Source organism: Oncorhynchus kisutch, linkage group LG17, assembly GCF_002021735.2.
Source record: "Oncorhynchus kisutch isolate 150728-3 linkage group LG17, Okis_V2, whole genome shotgun sequence".
NCBI classification, from domain to species: domain Eukaryota; kingdom Metazoa; phylum Chordata; class Actinopteri; order Salmoniformes; family Salmonidae; genus Oncorhynchus; species Oncorhynchus kisutch.
Window position 1 is genome coordinate 12,617,990 of NC_034190.2, and position 20,534 is coordinate 12,638,523.

The 20,534-nt window shown below is 42.1% G+C and overlaps 1 protein-coding gene across 7 annotated transcripts; it reads right to left on the reverse strand.

The window, feature by feature from the left end:
- Window positions 1-938: 938 nt before the first annotated feature.
- LOC109907183 (otolith matrix protein OMM-64-like) lies at window positions 939-17,027 on the reverse strand. 7 transcript variants are annotated; one of them, XM_031795129.1, is made up of 21 exons: window positions 16,916-17,027; window positions 16,069-16,130; window positions 15,502-15,525; window positions 15,011-15,076; window positions 14,861-14,902; window positions 13,665-13,700; window positions 13,493-13,546; window positions 12,628-12,672; window positions 9,669-9,782; window positions 8,846-8,878; window positions 8,655-8,720; window positions 8,486-8,551; window positions 7,823-8,257; window positions 7,052-7,720; window positions 3,788-3,826; window positions 3,579-3,635; window positions 3,404-3,457; window positions 3,259-3,318; window positions 2,675-2,740; window positions 1,815-1,896; window positions 939-1,720 (listed from the first exon to the last, which is right to left on the reverse strand). In XM_031795129.1, exons 1-20 carry the CDS (start codon window positions 16,924-16,926, stop codon window positions 1,868-1,870), a joined length of 2,028 nt encoding a protein of 675 aa, XP_031650989.1. In that variant the 5' UTR covers window positions 16,927-17,027; the 3' UTR covers window positions 939-1,720; window positions 1,815-1,867. The 7 variants fall into 7 exon arrangements, with proteins under 7 accessions (XP_031650989.1, XP_031650991.1, XP_031650988.1 ...); XM_031795131.1 differs by having other exon boundaries at window positions 7,052-7,537; window positions 7,670-8,257; XM_031795128.1 differs by having other exon boundaries at window positions 7,052-7,537; window positions 7,619-8,257.
- Between the last annotated feature and the right edge of the window lie 3,507 nt (window positions 17,028-20,534).

Consider the following 20,534-nt stretch of genomic DNA (forward strand, 5'->3'; position numbering starts at 1 on the left):
CTGTCCTCTACCTCAACTCACATCCACATGTACAATGCTTCTTCTGGATTCCCTGACTGGTATTTAGGGCATCTTTGACCGTAAATCTCTTACACTACAACACTTTCACTTCCACCTAGTCCACATCCTGTTTGCTGTGTGTGTGTGTGTGCATGTCTTGAGTGTTGCAATAAACGTGTGTTCTGTACATCTATCTCTTACTGGTCATTTCCGTCCTCTTACCAGGACGCTGGGACAGTTGCGCCACTTTCAGAAACCACCACAAAGTGGCTCGCTTTGTCAACAGGGCCAAGGAAGGAGAAAATAAGCAATACCATGATGCTTTCTTATAAGACAACAGCCACAGTGACACTGTTGAATTGAAAGAAAAAAAGGCCAAAGGAATATCATTACCTGGAAATACTCATCATCCACAATGAAAAGTTTGTCAGAAATAGGAGTTTTGAACAGCATATACTGGAAGACATGAAAAACAATTGATGGAATATGGTATCTCAAGATATCATTTAGGAGAAATGTGTTCTTGTGAAACCTCTTCTTCATGTCATCATTGGCATAATCTATTTTATTACAGTGTTGTTATTCAGTGTTGTTGTAGTGTTACAATGTCTGAAAAGGTTATCTGCTGTGTTGGTTACTAATGTGGTATATTATCCCAGACCCTGGATGTAGGACTTTGTACGCTAGTATTGAACTTGACATGTGTCTGTATTTCAATTGTCAATGTATCACAATGTAACTCCATTGATTATTATTATGACATTATATTTTGTTTGTTCATTGTATTATCATATTATTTATAGTTGATATTATTGTAATGTCCTGGTAGTCAGTGAGTAGGCTTCTTACTTGCTTCTTGTTTCATCAGCACATCCTTTACACATTCACAAAAACACACACCTACTGCTTTTTATCCCAACAAACTCGCCCCCCCAAAATGATCTGACAACTCAATATTTATTAGATTTTCCCCCTGTGTGCATACAGTTATGAAATTAAATTCTCATGATGTCTATGCAATTGTTATTTTACCATTTGTCCATCCAATGTAGATTATACTTAATCAAAGACATTGTATGTACACTTCATTTTTTATAAAGAACCTTATGTTACTCATAACTTTAAAATGAATGTTGAACTGAGCCAGTAGGAGTTATTTTTCAAATGTAGCAGCCATTATCGGTTAAGGAAAAAGTGCCAATTGAGCTTTCTGTCAAGGACTGAGACAGCAATGCATCATATGAAAGCGGGAGGAAACCTGTAGTAACCCACAACCTGCAGAAACCTAGCAAACCTACAACGACTGAATGCTATCTTAAAAAAAACAGACTTCTGTTTTTTTCAAGGGCATTGTAAGGCAACATGTTGACCATTTTATCAACACGCTAGTTGATAAGACAGGGGTGTAACTTGTATAATGATGATGTCACAACTTAAATAAACTGTCTTTAACAAAAAACAAAGTTGAAAAAATATATATTCTCCATGATCAAATATTAAACTACCCTTGAGATGCCAAAAAAACAACAATGCAGTCAAAAAGTGGGTAAAAATGTAAGGTACACCAAAACAGTAGAATAATTTAATTGCATCCCCGTTGACACCTTCACCATTTTGAGTGGCAAGAGAGGGTTAAGGAACGTAAGTTTATTTCACGCTGTTTGTTGTCATGACTACAGGAGGACTTGTTGGTTTTTAAGTGGGATTCACCATGATGGGACTGCAATGAAAAGAGATGGAATGAAGTCAAAAAATGATTCAATGTACCTCTCCTCTTATAGTAAGTACAAATCAATGGATATGCCTTTAGCTACCTATCAAACTGTCTGCTTCCATTCACAGCGTCATGTGGCCTCAACCCACGGGGCTAAGACTGGGCTGCCAGTGCATCAGCGCCTGTAAACAAAATGACATATACAGTACATAGAAGTGAATACAATCTGAAAGCATCATACAGTATAATGGATCCCCTCCATCTCTCTCTATGTCAGAGAGTGACAGATGGGTTAAATATGTCTGAAACGGATGCGAGATGTACTCAAATGTTAGCACACATGCCTGTAAGTCAAATCAAATTGTATTTGCGCCGAATACAACAGGTGTAGACCTTTCTGTGAAATGCTGACTTACAAGCTATTAACTAACAATGCAGTTTGAAGAAAAATAAGAGTTAAGAAAAATATTTACTAAATAAACTAAAGTAAAAATTCATAGAACACTAATAATATAACAATAACGAGGCTATATACGGGACGGCAGGTAGCCTACTGGTTAGAGTGGAGGGGTGGCAGGTAGCCTAGTGGTTAGAGTGGAGGGGTGGCAGGTAGCCTAGTGGTTAGAGTGGAGGGATGGCAGGTAGTATAGTGGTTAGAGCGTTGGGCCAGTAACCGAAACGTTGCTAGATTGAATCGCACAGCTGACAAGGTAAAAATCTGCCGTTCTGCCCCTGAACAAGGCAGTTAACCCACTGTTCCCCGGTAGGCCGTCATTGTAAATAAGAATTTGTTCTTAACTGACTTGCCTAGTTAAATAAAAAAATACTGGAGGTACCGGTACTGAGTCAATGTGTGTGGGTACAGATTATTTGAGGAAAATAAGTGTCTGCTAAATTGCATATATGATATGTTAATGTGCTAATGTGGCTTGGTGGAACATAATGTTCTGCTGACATTACCGTGAGAGGCACCCTGTGTCATGTAATCCTGTTGGTCTGGTTGGTCCAGAATGTCAGCTGGAACAGCTGAGGGAGAAAAGGATGTTTATTCCAATCCACACTGTTCCCAGTAAAGCTCTGTTAAGTGCTCCCAGTATGCAGGTTTATATGTCTTTTTTTAACGTTCTTTCATCCTTGTGTTGTTCTCTTCCTCATACTTGTCATTGTACCTCATGTGTTTGGATAAATGAGTCAGATAACTCCCTGCACAGTGTTAAGAGTGGTGTGGTGTGGTGTTTTGTGTGTGTGTGTGTGTGTGTGTGTGTGTGTGTGTGCATGTGTGTTTGTGTCTGCATAATGTTGTGAAATGTAATCTCTGTTCATACAAACAGACATCTGATCAGACTTCATTATCTCTGTTCAAACAAACAGACATCTGATCAGAGAAGTCACAGGGACAAAAGATATGTTTACTTCATGGCACATTGACTGAGTTGGTTGGTGCACACACATGCACTGTTTCCTCCCCTGGTCGAGGAAGCCTTAGAATGATGGGGCCTTTCATTGGTAACTACCCAAAGATGTAAGTCAGTTTTGTTCTTTACCTTCTGAATCTAGAGCCATTGTTTCTGCCCCAATCATGTCATCATCATCCATATCGTCATCTGAGGGGGAAAAACACGAAACAGACTTTATTTTACTATTTCAATTATTCAAATGTGAACGTTTGTTTGTATGGCTTTGACTAACCTTTCGCCATGGACTCTGACACATCATGGGAATCCTCGTCGGTCTCATCCTCATCTAAAGACCAGATTAATATACATGATGTTGACCCACAATAATGAATTAGAACGTTACAACAGCTAAAGACCAAGCCATTTGAAAGCACAGGTGATATGATTCAGGATAAGAGGAAACAAACCTTTGTGTGAATCTGTGCCTGGCTCTGCATCAGATTCAGATTTGTCATCCTCTGAGTCTATGAAAAGAAAATGTGCATAACATCGAGAAATAGTATGAAATGATGGAACGTTTGATACAAATGACTCCAGGCTCTTTGATTCAGTGCTGCATGGATCAGCTGATTAACAAGCAAGGGGATCAAGTGACATGCAAGATAGATTGACATACCAGAGGCATCCTTGTCATCTTTGTCAGCATCATCAGAATCTGTATCAGAAAGCGGTGTTTCAGTGATCACAACATGGTACCATTACCACTCACAACATGGTACCATTACCACTCACAACATGGTACCATTACCACTCACAACATGGTACCATTACCACTCACAACATGGTACCATTACCACTCACAACATGGTACCATTACCACTCACAACATGGTACCATTACCACTCACAACATGGTACCATTACCACTCACAACATGGTACCATTACCACTCACAACATGGTACCATTACCACTCACAACATGGTACCATTACCACTCACAACATGGTACCATTACCACTCACAATATAGTACCATTACCACTCACAACATGGTACCATTACCACTCACAACATGGTACCATTACCACTCACAATATAGTACCATTACCACTCACAACATGGTACCATTACCACTCACAACATGGTACCATTACCACTCACAACATGGTACCATTACCACTCACAACATGGTACCATTACCACTCACAACATGGTACCATTACCACTCACAACATGGTACCATTAAACCATGTACCATACCTCACAACATGGTACCATTACCACTCACAACATGGTACCATTACCACTCACAACATGGTACCATTACCACTCACAACATGGTACCATTACCACTCACAACATGGTACCATTACCACTCACAACATGGTACCATTACCACTCACAACATGGTACCATTACCACTCACAACATGGTACCATTACCACTCACAACATGGTACCATTACCACTCACAACATGGTACCATTACCACTCACAACATGGTACCATTACCACTCACAACATGGTACCATTACCACTCACAACATGGTACCATTACCACTCACAACATGGTACCATTACCACTCACAACATGGTACCATTACCACTCACAACATGGTACCATTACCACTCACAACATGGTACCATTACCACTCACAACATGGTACCATTACCACTCACAACATGGTACCATTACCACTCACAATATAGTACCATTACCACTCACAACATGGTACCATTACCACTCACAACATGGTACCATTACCACTCACAACATGGTACCATTACCACTCACAACATGGTACCATTACCACTCACAACATGGTACCATTACCACTCACAACATGGTACCATTACCACTCACAACATGGTACCATTACCACTCACAACATGGTACCATTACCACTCACAACATAGTACCATTACCACTCACAACATGGTACCATTACCACTCACAACATGGTACCATTACCACTCACAACATAGGTACCATTACCACTCACAACATGGTACCATTACCACTCACAACATGGTACCATTACCACTCACAACATGGTACATTACCACTCACAACATGGTACCATTACCACTCACAACATGGTACCATTACCACTCACAACATGGTACCATTACCACTCACAACATGGTACCATTACCACTCACAATATAGTACCATTACCACTCACAACATGGTACCATTACCACTCACAACATAGGTACCACTCAATTACCATTACCCTCACAACATGGTACCATTACCACTCACAACATGGTACCATTACCACTCACAACATGGTACCATTACCACTCACAACATGGTACCATACCACTCACAACATGGTACATAGTATACCTTACCACTCACAACATGGTACCATTACCACTCACAAACATGGTACCATTACCACTCACACATGTACCATTATCCACTCACAATACAGGGTACCATTACCACTCACAACATGGTACCATTACCACTCACAACATGGTACCATTACCACTTCACAACATGGAACCATTACCACTCACAACATGGTACCATTACCACTCACACATGGTACCATTACCACTCACACATGGTACCATTACCACTCACAACATGGTACCATTACCACTCACAACATGGTACCATTACCACTCACAACATGGTACCATTACCACTCACAACATGGTACCATTACCACTCACAACATGGTACCATTACCACTCACAACATGGTACCATTACCACTCACAACATGGTACCATTACACTCACAACATGGTTACCATTACCACTCACAACATGTACCATTACCACTCACAACATGGTACCATTACCACTCACAACATGGTACCATTACCACTCACAACATGGTACCATTACCACTCACAACATGGTACCATTACCACTCAACAACATGGTACCATTACCACTCACAACATGGTACCATTACCACTCACAACATGGTACCATTACCACTCACAACATGGTACCATTACCACTCACAACATGGTACCATTACCACTCACAACATGGTACCATTACCACTCACAACATGGTACCATTACCACTCACAACATGGTACCATTACCACTCACAACATGGTACCATTACCACTCACAACATGGTACCATTACCACTCACAACATGGTACCATTACCACTCACAACATGGTACCATTACCACTCACAACATGGTACCATTACCACTCCAACATGGTACCATTACCACTCACAACATGGTACCATTACCACTCACAACATGGTACCATTACCACTCACAACATGGTACCATTACCACTCACAACATGGTACCATTACCACTCACAACATGGTACCATTACCACTCACAACATGGTACCATTACCACTCACAACATGGTACCATTACCACTCACAACATGGTACCATTACCACTCACAACATGGTACCATTACCACTCACAACATGGTACCATTACCACTCACAACATGGTACCATTACCACTCACATGGTACCATTACCACTCACAACATGGTACCATTACCACTCACAACATGGTACCATTACCACTCACAACATGGTACCATTACCACTCACAACATGGTACCATTACCACTCACAACATGGTACCATTACCACTCACAACATGGTACTTAGTGCTTTTATATTTTTTTATTGAACCTTTATTTAACTTGGCAAGTCAGTTAAGAACAAATTGTTATTTACAATGATGGCCTACCCCGGCCAAACCCGGACGACGCTGAGCCAATTGTGCGCCGTCCTATGGGACTCCCAATCGCGGCCGGTTGTGATACAGTCTGGAATCTAACCAGGGTCTGTAGTGACATCTCTAGCACTGAGAAGCAGTGCCTTAGACCGCTGGGTCACTAGGGAGCCCATTTTACAGGGAATCACATATGTACATTTCATTATGGCCTAATTATTAGCTACATTTCTATGGTTTAGTAGTGGTAACCGCACCTTTGGGCTCCTTCATCATGCTATCATCAGTGTCCTCTTCACTGTTGGAGTCTGCGTCAGCCTCAGTCTTATCCTCACTCTCATCCTTAATCTCATTCTTACTGTCATCCTTACTGTCCTCCTTACTGTCAGACTCTGTTGTGTCTAGGTTCATCTCCGCATCCAGCTCCTCCTCCTCCTTCTCCGCCTCCTCCAGCTTCCCCTCCTCCTTTGACTCCATCTCCGCCTCCTCCTCCGAATCCTGTAGAGGCTCAAAGTCTTGGCTCCCTACAGGGCTTCCCTCCTTGATGTTGTCTTCAGGGCTGGCCTGCTCTTCCCCCACGTCACCTCTCTCCTTCATGTCCATTTCCTGCTGCTTTGGTTCCTCCTCCGAGACCTGGACATCCGCTTCGCTGCTGTCTTTGCTGTCGTCTGAGCTGTCGCTGTCTTTCTCATCTTCTTTGTCTGGCTTTACGTTTTCTTCTGAGCTGTCGCTGTCTTTCTCATCTTCTTTGTCTGGCTTGACGTTTTCTTCTGAGCTGTCGCTGTCTTTCTCATCTTCTTCTGAGCTGTCGCTGTCTTTCTCATCTTCTTTGTCTGGCTTGTCGTTTTCGTCTGAGCTGTCGCTGTCTTTCTCATCTTCTTTGTCTGGCTTGTCGTTTTCGTCTGAGCTGTCGCTGTCTTTCTCATCTTCTTTGTCTGGTTTGTCGTTTTCTTCTGAGGTGTCGCTGTCTTTCTCATCTTCTTTGTCTGGCTTGTCGTTTTCGTCTGAGCTGTCGCTGTCTTTCTCATCTTCTTTGTCTGGTTTGTCGTTTTCTTCTGAGCTGTCGCTGTCTTTCTCATCTTCTTCTGAGCTGTCGCTGTCTTTCTCATCTTCTTTGTCTGGCTTGTCGTTTTCTTCTGAGGTGTCCTGTTGGCTCTCTCTGTCCTTTTCTTCTATTTCCTGGTGCTCTGGTTCCTCCTCCGGAACCTGGGCCTCTTCTTCGCTGCTGTCTTTGCGGTCGTCTGAGCTGTCGCTGTCTTTGCTGTCATCTGTGCTGTCTTTCTTGTCGTCTTTGTCTGGCTTGTCATCCTTAGTGTCTGAGTCTGCGTCGTCTTGTTTGCTGTCGCTGTCCGTCGCTTCCTCTGTCTCTGTGTCTTCTGCGCTGTCCTTCTCTTCTGCAGGAGCCTTACCATCTAGTTCAATGTCCTTATCCTCATCACTATCGTCTTTGTCTGTGGCAGCATCTGCAGAAAAGTGACAGTGTTTAGACATTCTGGTAATTAATTATTACGGTATATGACGTAGAATATGTAGTTCTGAACCAATTGAAAACAAGAGAGGTCATGGGGGACACCAGTAGTGAGAACAAAAGAGGTCATAGTACTGAGCCCTGGGGGACAACAGTAGAGAGACCTTCCCTATAATGACCCTTTGTTGGTGAGAGATGCACAACCTTCAATGAGCAGACTCACCTGCAGAGTCATTATCGAATATTTCTTCTTCACCTGCAGTATCCTTCCCATCTGCATCCTCTTGAGCTGAAGAAAATAACAGGTTTATGACCAACTGATGGGTAGAATGGCTCAAATGACAGTTTCCCAGACAATGAATATTCAGTTCAGAATTTTCAATTTAGCACACCTGAGTCACTCTTGTCGTCATCTTTGTCTGTCTCCATGGCCTGCTCCGTGTCATCACTGGTCACGTCTACAATCACACATGATTTATGTAATCAAACTTTCGCAACCTATTATTTGATGTCGTTGTATTGCCAATGAACCTGTCTAGTACGACATTATGATGAAAACCTTGACGTTGTTCTTCATACTTACCAGAGTCAGCTTGCACATCTGTCAACACTTGATCTTAAAAAGAAACACAAAGTTCATTGTGTGTTTTATTATGAGTACCTAATCATGTTTTCATTAGACAGGGTCATGTATTGTCTATTTATCAATGCTTTGAGGGGGGCGTACAGTATTAACGGCGGTATTTACAGCATCGTCCCTGTCGTCCTTGTCTGTGGAATGACAGAGGATGACCTACTGCACTGCGACCGTTCTAGTTCTTCACGACCAAAACAAAGGAACTTTTTTTTACTGCCAGCGCTTCCTATTGAAAATACTGTGAAGATAACTATGTTTTGTCTTTCTCAGCAAGGAGTTCACCTGCCTCATGTTATGTTATGATTAGTTAATGTCAGAATCCAAGTATTTATTTTTGTAGATACATAATCCAAGTCTTTAGTCCCTTATCCTCAGAGGCATCATCTGACTGTTTTTCTTCTTTATTGCCATCTAATGCAGTTTCCCAACTCCAGTCCTCTAGAACCCCAAAAGCACACAATTTTGGTGTAGCCCCAGACAAGCACATCTGATTCAATGTGTCAACTAATCATCAAGACCTCAATGAGTTGAATCAATGTGTACTGTTGGGGGTACTTGAGGACTGGAGTTGGGAAACACTGATCTGATGGACAAAGAAAAATACTCTTAGATTTGTATCTCCAACGTTAATGTTGGGTACTGTGCACTTTTCCACATCATACTGTCCTCGTATTTTTGGCATGTTTTTCATCTGTCTTTATCTTCACCAGCTGCCATGTACTTTAACTTACAGATTTTGGTTTTGAATCAGTCTGTTTTTAACACTTACCTGTGGAGTCACTGTCAGGAGACTCTGTGGAGTCACTGTCCGGAGACTCTGTGGAATCACTCTCTGGAGACTCTGTGGAGTCATCTTCTGGAGACTTATCCACATCTGCTGATTCTGAAATCATTTAAAGCAACAAAGATGTATTATATATTTTAAGTCTGCCTGTTGATGTTTATGGCAATGTTTATTACACTGATGATGTTTGTTACAGTTATAATGATACTATGTTCTGATGATCAGGGAAGTCAGAGCTTGGTTATTGAACAAGGAATTCAGAGAGAAAATGTCTTACCCAAAACCTCTGCTGACACCTTCTCACTGTCATCATGTCTATGTCCCGGGATTTTTTGTTTGTTACTTACAACCTCATGCTAATCACATTAGTCTACATTAGCTCAACCATCCCGTAGAGGTTAAAGACTTATCCAAAAAGACTCACAGGTGTAATCGGTGAGCTTCTACAAAGTATTGACTCAGGGTATGAGTACTTATGTAAGTTAGATATTTCTGTATTACATTTTCAATAAATTTACAAAATGTTCTAAAAACATGTTTTCACTTTTGTCATTATGTGTAGCTGGGTGAGAAGAAAAAACATCCTTTTTGAATTCAGGCTGTAACACAACCTCATTTGGAATAAGTATGACAACTTTCTGAAGACACTAAGTATAATACTGAAAGGCACAATTTATAGTACAATATTTACACATGTATCAGGGAAGGGGAAATTGGGGATCCAAACATCACCTCTAACTACCATTTTGTATAATGTATAATAACTCTTGAAGAATTTGTGTTTCACTTTGTATCTTTGTTTTGACTAAAGTAGCTGTTGTACCCAGCTGTGCTTAGACTTTCTGGGGGTAAAAGTAGCTGTTGTACCCAGCTGTGCTTAGACTTTCTGGGGGTAAAAGTAGCTGTTGTACCCAGCTGTGCTTAGACTTTCTGGGGGTAAAAGTAGCTGTTGTACCCAGCTGTGCTTAGACTTTCTGGGGGTAAAAGTAGCTGTTGTACCCAGCTGTGCTTAGACTTTCTGGGGGTAAAAGTAGCTGTTGTACCCAGCTGTGCTTAGACTTTCTGGGGGTAAAAGTAGCTGTTGTACCCAGCTGTGCTTAGACTTTCTGGGGGTAAAAGTAGCTGTTGTACCCAGCTGTGCTTAGACTTTCTGGGGGTAAAAGTAGCTGTTGTACCCAGCTGTGCTTAGACTTTCTGGGGGTAAAAGTAGCTGTTGTACCCAGCTGTGCTTAGACTTTCTGGGGGTAAAAGTAGCTGTTGTACCCAGCTGTGCTTAGACTTTCTGGGGGTAAAAGTAGCTGTTGTACCCAGCTGTGCTTAGACTTTCTGGGGGTAAAAGTAGCTGTTGTACCCAGCTGTGCTTAGACTTTCTGGGGGTAAAAGTAGCTGTTGTACCCAGCTGTGCTTAGACTTTCTGGGGGTAAAAGTAGCTGTTGTACCCAGCTGTGCTTAGACTTTCTGGGGGTAAAAGTAGCTGTTGTACCCAGCTGTGCTTAGACTTTCTGGGGGTAAAAGTAGCTGTTGTACCCAGCTGTGCTTAGACTTTCTGGGGGTAAAAGTAGCTGTTGTACCCAGCTGTGCTTAGACTTTCTGGGGGTAAAAGTAGCTGTTGTACCCAGCTGTGCTTAGACTTTCTGGGGGTAAAAGTAGCTGTTGTACCCAGCTGTGCTTAGACTTTCTGGGGGTAAAAGTAGCTGTTGTACCCAGCTGTGCTTAGACTTTCTGGGGGTAAAAGTAGCTGTTGTACCCAGCTGTGCTTAGACTTTCTGGGGGTAAAAGTAGCTGTTGTACCCAGCTGTGCTTAGACTTTCTGGGGGTAAAAGTAGCTGTTGTACCCAGCTGTGCTTAGACTTTCTGGGGGTAAAAGTAGCTGTTGTACACAAAAGAACGAGGAAGCTGTGGCCTTGGGTGGCAAGAACATCTCTCAAAACGTATCGCTTCCCTCACCAGCTGCATCTTAACATAATGACATTATCGCTTCCCTCACCAGCTGCATCTTAACATAATGACATTATCGCTTCCCACACCAGCTGCATCAGCTGCATCTTAACATAATGACATTATCACTTCCCTCACCAGCTGCATCTTAACCTAATGACATTATCGCTTCACTCACCAGCTACATCTTAACATAATGTCATTATCACTTCCCTCACCAGCTGCATCTTAACATAATGTCATTATCACTTCCCTCACCAGCTGCATCTTAACATAATGACATTATCGCTTCCCTCACCAGCTGCATCTTAACATAATGACATTATCACTTCCCTCACCAGCTGCATCTTAGCATAATGACATTATCGCTTCACTCACCAGCTGCATCTTAACATAATGACATTATCGCTTCACTCACCAGCTGCATCTTAACATAATGACATTATCGCTTCCCTCACCAGCTGCATCTTAACATAATGACATTACCGCTTCACTCACCAGCTGCATCAGCTGCATCTAAACATAATGACATTATCGCTTCACTCACCAGCTGCATTAGCTGCATCTTAACATAATGACATTATCACTTCACTCACCAGCTGCATCTTAACATAATGACATTATCGCTTCACTCACCAGCTGCATCTTAACATAATGACATTATCGCTTCACTCACCAGCTGCATCAGTTGTATCTTGGCTGCCTGCTGCTTCAGCTGCATCTTAACATAATGACATTATCGCTTCCCTCACCAGCTGCATCTTAACATAATGACATTATCACTTCACTCACCAGCTGCATCAGCTGCATCTAAACATAATGACATTATCGCTTCACTCACCAGCTGCATTAGCTGCATCTTAACATAATGACATTATCACTTCACTCACCAGCTGCATCTTAACATAATGACATTATCGCTTCACTCACCAGCTGCATCAGTTGTATCTTGGCTGCCTGCCGCTTCAGCTGCATCTTAACATAATGACATTATCGCTTCACTCACCAGCTGCATCAGTTGTATCTTGGCTGCCTGCTGCTTCAGCTGCATCTAAACATAATAACATTAGTGTTATTGGAAGGCTTGAAAATACTGTGAAATTTCTTACCTTGTTATTGATTATACAACTATACAACATTTTGGCCATTGTTTTTGTTGACAATAGATATGAGGCTAAAGTTTGTCTCTCACAGCTTTATCCAATTCGGAGTGACTTTAAAGTGGACATGCAGATGAAGTATACAGTATATACACTACCGTTCAAAAGTTTGGGGTCACTTAGAAATATCCTTGTTCGATGTTATTTTAATGGACAACAATTTTAGCTTTTCTTCCAAAAACAAGAACATCTCTAAGTGACCCCAAACTTTTGAACGGTAATGTATATATTTTATGTGCACTTCAAGGCACAGCACGTGACAGGATGCCGCACTCGCCTGGGCAAAAAATATTTTACTGCATGAATTGAAATAACAAATCCTCATCATCAACAGGGACATCACATATTTTGACCAGCTGGTTAGCATTTTTCGTGATGAATCTTGTTCTGGAGGCAGCTCTGCAGAATAGTCACTAGCTGGCACAGCAACAAAGTCATAAAATCTGATTTGAACTCTAACCCTAACCTTAACCACAATGAAAACCCTGATGCATAACCCTAACCTGAAATTAAGACCATTAATTTTTACAATATAGCCAATTTTGACTTTGCAGCTTGCCACTCTAAGGGGGAATTTCTCAGTTCTTCCTCCAGGACAAGACTCATGACAATAAACGTCAACCGGCTCATTCTTATTGAATGATTTCGACCTTTGGCCATAACCCTTATCTTTGACATTTGACCTTTGTGTATTTTACTCCTAGGCCTCACCTGGGGCATCAGGGGCATCAGGACTGCCTGTGGTTTCCACGCTGGTATCTCCATCTAGAAGACAAGGACGGGTGACTTTGATGCTGTTATTGAAGTCACCATTACTGTAATTATCAGGAAATCCCCAGTAGTCAGTGTGCTTCATTTCCATTCAAATCAATTGGTGACTCACTGCTTGGGTCTGTGGATGTATCACTGCTACTCACATCTGATAAATGAAGAAGAAAACATTGGGTGAGTTGGAGTTCGTCTTCTGGCCATTGAACTTGTTTTAGCCATGGACTCTTCAGTAATAAAATTGGTCTGGACAAGATCAATATTACTATATATTTTTTAATTGGTAAATGATTTTGATTGGGCTTACTGTCTTTCAAATAGTGTTTAAAGTGGATGTTATAGAATGTGTGTTTGAAGAAGGCAGTAAGTAAAATGTTTTATGGCATGAAAAGATTTGGGGAATTGATATAACTTTGGCTTAGATTTGAGAAGCCTTTGGTTTATTCTGTCAACTGTCTAAACCTTCAGCATGGCCCCACAGCAAATAGTCAGACTCTGACACATTTATGGGGCATGATGAGGTAGGACCCAGGAGCAGAGAAGAGAACCAATCGAGGAACCCTTGGTTTAGAAGAAATGTAAATACTTTACTGGGAAACATTCAACAGTAGGTACCATGCAAAACTGGGAAAACAACAAACACTAAGACTCGATAACTACTAAGGAGACAATGCACACAGAAAACAAATCAAGCTTCTGCAAAGGGTAACAGAAAACACACCTCACTTAAAAGGGAATCATAATTATGAACAAAAAACACCTGAGTGTCATAATAGTCTCTAGGGCGGTCTCTGCCGCTCTCTGGGGACAGGTGAAACTCTGACAATTTACTCATGTCTGGTCTAGAAAGCAATAGTCTAGATATGTTTCATGGGTACTGTTGTTATAGTGTACAGGTTTATGTGAGTGTCCAATTTTACATACAGGTTTATGTGAGTGTCCAATTTTACATACAGGTTTATGTGAGTGTCCAATTTTACATACAGGTTTATGTGAGTGTCCAATTTTACAGTTCCTCTATTGGGGATAGTTAAGTGTCTCCATGATAGTCTCAAAGCAGGCCCATGTTGTCTGCTACCTAAAAATAAATTAGCGTCACGATCAACAGCTCAGTTTTTAATTCTCTCGTGTTGAACGTCCTTCACTGGTACTGTGAAGTTAAGGTTTTTACTTTCAGGGGGAATCACCATCGTAATTATTGTTCTAATCTACAGAGTTGGTTTCCTTGAGAGTTGAGTTGATTCTACGTCATACACTTCTTCCTTGATAGAAAGACAGATTCCCCCAGTCCCCAAACCCAGCCACTCATACCTCCAGCCAGCTCTTTACTAGAGTCAGTCGCATCTGTGGTCCCTGTGAACAACAGAGGTTTTCTGTTTAGTTTCCGTCGATATGAAATGGTACATACCTGGTGTGTTTAACTAGGTATTGGGTAGGAGATACATTGGAGTCAATACAAACCTACAGAGTCTCCGGCTGCTGCTGCACCTACCGGGCTGCCAGTGGGGCCTTCGCCATCTTTGGCACCTGAGACCAGAAAAGTATCATAGCACCCATTTTGTCAGTTGCCAATGATCACCCAGCTAAGCCAATACCAAACTATAAAACTCAATATCTTAATGTTTCAGTCCAGTGTTTTGTAAATGAATGTAAATGAAATCAGAAGACAAAGCACATATCGGAAGTGATCCATATGTGACCTATGTGTGTAGGCTTTGACTGGAGGGCTTGTCAGTGTGCTTAACATTAAGGTGCTCTAGCAAAGCAGCAGCTCTCTCTGAAACACAGCACAATGAATGGTGTCATTGTTCCATCATAAACATTACTTCTGACTAAATACAAATACATTCATGTGTATACACTACTTATAATTAACAAAGCTTATTAGCCTGTAATTTTCTAACTGTTGTGGTAATTATGAACGTCATGATAAAACACAAATTATACATTACCATCATTATCTCCCTCTGTTCCATCTGCAAATGAAAGATGCATAGGGGAGCATGATTAGTGGTTTGGGGATTTATCTCCATTTGAATAGACCATATGTAAGGCCCACCCTACTTCTCTCTCTATCCCACATCAGGCACAAGAGAACAGACCTCTTTTGTGTCTCCACAGAGTGACCTGGGTTCTGATTACACTACCGTTGTGGAGAAGCAGAGGACTCCCATTGTGATTCAATGGGATGGATGGAGGTTGTCGTATACATTGCAAAGGCCTCCTTAAACATAATGTAATGGTCATTTTGGTTGAGATGTTTGCTCACTTGATGTTTGCAGTGTAGCTTAGAGTAGCTTATAGTAGTTTACAGACTGGATCACTGGAAAGGTGAAGCATGTTTTGTCATTGCGTTGAAACTGAAATTAAACTAAAATGGAAACCGTCGTCTCTAGACATCTTGTTCACTTATTATAGAAAATGTACATTATTATTAAGCTGTAGTTACTGATGGAAATATTATACATTCCCCAACATTTATAAGATTTAACAGAAGGTTTAATTGAATGTTTTCTTACCAGTAATGGGGGCTGAGAGAGCAAGACCAGCCATAGCAAAGATCAAAGGAACAATCAACGTTCTGTTAGAATGAAGAACACAGAGATAGAACTGGTCAGTACACTTTTAAAACAATACTTTAGTCAAACAGATGTAATGACTTCTCCCAGAAGCCATCTTAAGGTCATAGTGGCAGTGGAAAAGGAAAAAGAGTATTTGAATGGAAGCAGGTAGGAGGAACTGTGTTTTTTTCCTGCTCATTACATTATAATAAGAATATGTGTAACTTGCAGCAATGGCATGTATCTTATGGATGTTCTTATGTTCAATATATATTATGGATAATGAATTATCAATGAAAAGTTCATAAAAAATTAATCAATGATATGTTGGTAACATGATATACTTTTCATCTTTTAATATCATGAAAAGTCAAATAAAGGATTATTGTGAACTATTTTGACTTTAAAGGTAAATTCTCAAAATCTTTTTAAAGACTATTTAGAGTCCCGTCCCTTTATCTTGTACCAGTATCAACATTGATATCAGTTGTAAAGTTATTGTTATTGAACAAGAAAAAAGGAAATCTGGAACAACAACAAAAATGACACACACATTGCCAAGCTATTGCGATCCCACAAAAACAATGAATTAAAAGGTTTGCCTCTCTCTATCATTGAAATACCCTCAGCAGGTCTAAACGTCTCAAGTTTCCTTCTACAGGTAGACTAACAAATACACTTCCCCCAAGAATACAGCTGTCCAAATATGCCAAATAGATTGTGTCATTTTAAAAGTTCCAGTACACACACGTAAGTCAAAACCAAATACCCAATGCAATCCACCCTTGTGTTAGTGCTCACTTACCGTGACAGCATTGTGACGGGATAGTTTAGCCAGTGGGGCGACACTCAGGTGTCTCTATAGTTTCCAGTAGGTCTACAGTCTGGCTGGAGGGAGCCCAAGAGGTTTTATACTTTCACGACCCCCTCTGCTCCTAGGGGGCAGAGCCTGTGAGCCACAGATACACACTGACAGACAAAGAACACACTGGAATGCTAGTTGGCCCTAAACAGAAAGTACACAGTAGCAGAATACCTGACCACTGTGACTGACCCAAAATTAGGAAAAGCTTTGACTATTTACAGACTCAGTGAGTGTGGCCTTGCTATTGAGAGAGGTCGCTGTAGGCAGACCTGGCTCTCAAGAGAAGACAGGCCATGTGCACACTGCCCACAAAATGAGATGGAAACCAAGCTGCACTTTCTAACCTCCTGGCAAATGTACGACCATATTAGAGACACATTGTCACACCCTGACCGTAGAGATATGTCTCTATTTTGGTTTGGTCAGGGTGTGATTTGGGTGGGCAGTCTATGTTATATGATTTTCTATTTCTATGTGTTTGGCCGGGTGTAGTTCTCAATCAGAGGCAGCTGTCTATCGTTGTCTCTGATTGAGAACCATACTTCTCAATCAAGTACCCTTTTCCCCCACCTGTTTTGTGGGAAGTTAACTTTGACCTTGTTCAGGGCACATAGCCCAAAGCTTCACGGTTTGGTTTTGTTCTTTGTTTTGTCGGCGTCATTTTTAATAAAGAGGAAATGTACGCTTACCATGCTGCACCTTGGTCCCGTCCTTCAGCCAGCCGTGACACATATATTTCACCCAGATTACACAGACCCACAAAGAAGAATAATAAAAATAAAAATAATCTTGATAAACTCTCATATCTACTGGGTGAAATACCAGTGTGCCATCACGGCAGCAGTATTTGTGACCTGTTGCCACAAGAAAAGAGCAACAAGTGAAGAACAAACACCAATGTAAATACAACCCGTATTTATGTTTATTTATTTTATCTTTCTAACTATTTGCACATCATTATAACACTGTACATAGTGATAATATGACATTTGAAACGTTTATATTCTTTTAAAACTTTTATGAGTAACGTTTACTGTTAATTTATGATTGTTTATTTCCCTTTTTGTTTATTGTCAATTTCACTTGCTTTGGCATTGGCATATTTTTATGTTTACAATCCCGTGCCAATAAAGCCCTTTGAATTGAATTGACAGAGGCGTTGCAGAAGAACAGCTAGCATTAAACTAGTTTAAAACAGGGTTGAGCGTGAGGCTCTCACACCTTCGTGTTTTCAAACAGCTCATGTTCTAAAGTCCCCTCTGATCTGAATCTACCCCCATATCTCCCTTTAAAAACCCTCAGCCCCTCACACACACTCATAGCTTACACACTAACCCCGTCCCCCTCTGATCTGAATCTACCCCCATATCTCCCTTTAAAAACCCTCAGCCCCTCACACACACTCATAGCTTACACACTAACCCCGTCCCCCTCTGATCTGAATCTACCCCCATATCTCCCTTTAAAAACCCTCAGCCCCTCACACACACTCATAGCTTACACACTAACCCCGTCCCCCTCTGATCTGAATCTACCCCCATATCTCCCTTTAAAAACCCTCAGCCCCTCACACACACTCATAGCTTACACACTAACCCCGTCCCCCTCTGATCTGAATCTACCCCCATATCTCCCTTTAAAAACCCTCAGCCCCTCACACACACTCATAGCTTACACACTAACCCCGTCCCCCTCTGATCTGAATCTACCTCCATATCTCCCTTTAAAAACCCTCAGCCCCTCACACACACTCATAGCTTACACACTAACCCCGTCCCCCTCTGATCTGAATCTACCTCCATATCTCCCTTTAAAAACCCTCAGCCCCTCACACACACTCATAGCTTACACACTAACCCCGTCCCCCTCTGATCTGAATCTACCTCCATATCTCCCTTTAAAAACCCTCAGCCCCTCACACACACTCATAGCTTACACACTAACCCCGTCCCCCTCTGATCTGAATCTACCTCCATATCTCCCTTTAAAAACCCTCAGCCCCTCACACACACTCATAGCTTACACACTAACCCCGTCCCCCTCTGATCTGAATCTACCTCCATATCTCCCTTTAAAAACCCTCAGCCCCTCACACACACTCATAGCTTACACACTAACCCCGTCCCCCTCTGATCTGAATCTACCCCCATATCTCCCTTTAAAAACCCTCAGCCCCTCACACACACTCATAGCTTACACACTAACCCCGTCCCCCTCTGATCTGAATCTACCCCCATATCTCCCTTTAAAAACCCTCAGCCCCTCACACACACTCATAGCTTACACACTAACCCCGTCCCCCTCTGATCTGAATCTACCTCCATATCTCCCTTTAAAAACCCTCAGCCCCTCACACACACTCATAGCTTACACACTAACCCCGTCCCCCTCTGATCTGAATCTACCTCCATATCTCCCTTTAAAAACCCTCAGCCCCTCACACACACTCATAGCTTACACACTAACCCCGTCCCCCTCTGATCTGAATCTACCTCCATATCTCCCTTTAAAAACCCTCAGCCCCTCACACACACTCATAGCTTACACACTAACCCCGTCCCCCTCTGATCTGAATCTACCCCCATATCTCCCTTTAAAAACCCTCAGCCCCTCACACACACTCATAGCTTACACACTAACCCCGTCCCCCTCTGATCTGAATCTACCCCCATATCTCCCTTTAAAAACCCTCAGCCCCTCACACACACTCATAGCTTACACACTAACCCCGTCCCCCTCTGATCTGAATCTACCCCCATATCTCCCTTTAAAAACCCTCAGCCCCTCACACACACTCATAGCTTACACACTAACCCCGTCCCCCTCTGATCTGAATCTACCCCCATATCTCCCTTTAAAAACCCTCAGCCCCTCACACACACTCATAGCTTACACACTAACCCCGTCCCCCTCTGATCTGAATCTACCTCCATATCTCCCTTTAAAAACCCTCAGCCCCTCACACACACTCATAGCTTACACACTAACCCCGTCCCCCTCTGATCTGAATCTACCCACATATCTCCCTTTAAAAACCCTCAGCCCCTCACACACACTCATAGCTTACACACTAACCCCGTCCCCCTCTGATCTGAATCTACCTCCATATCTCCCTTTAAAAACCCTCAGCCCCTCACACACACTCATAGCTTACACACTAACCCCGTCCCCCTCTGATCTGAATCTACCTCCATATCTCCCTTTAAAAACCCTCAGCCCCTCACACACACTCATAGCTTACACACTAACCCCGTCCCCCTCTGATCTGAATCTACCCCCATATCTCCCTTTAAAAACCCTCAGCCCCTCACACACACTCATAGCTTACACACTAACCCCGTCCCCCTCTGATCTGAATCTACCCCCATATCTCCCTTTAAAAACCCTCAGCCCCTCACACACACTCATAGCTTACACACTAACCCCGTCCCCCTCTGATCTGAATCTACCTCCATATCTCCCTTTAAAAACCCTCAGCCCCTCACACACACTCATAGCTTACACACTAACCCCGTCCCCCTCTGATCTGAATCTACCTCCATATCTCCCTTTAAAAACC

Coding starts and splice junctions, on each gene's coding strand:
- LOC109907183 (XM_031795126.1), bottom strand. Junction 8,879..9,668: donor TCCTGACAGTGACTCCACAG/GTAAGTGTTAAA, acceptor TTTCTTTTTAAG/ATCAAGTGTTGACAGATGTG. Junction 3,636..3,787: donor AGATGACAAGGATGCCTCTG/GTATGTCAATCT, acceptor TTCTTTTCATAG/ACTCAGAGGATGACAAATCT.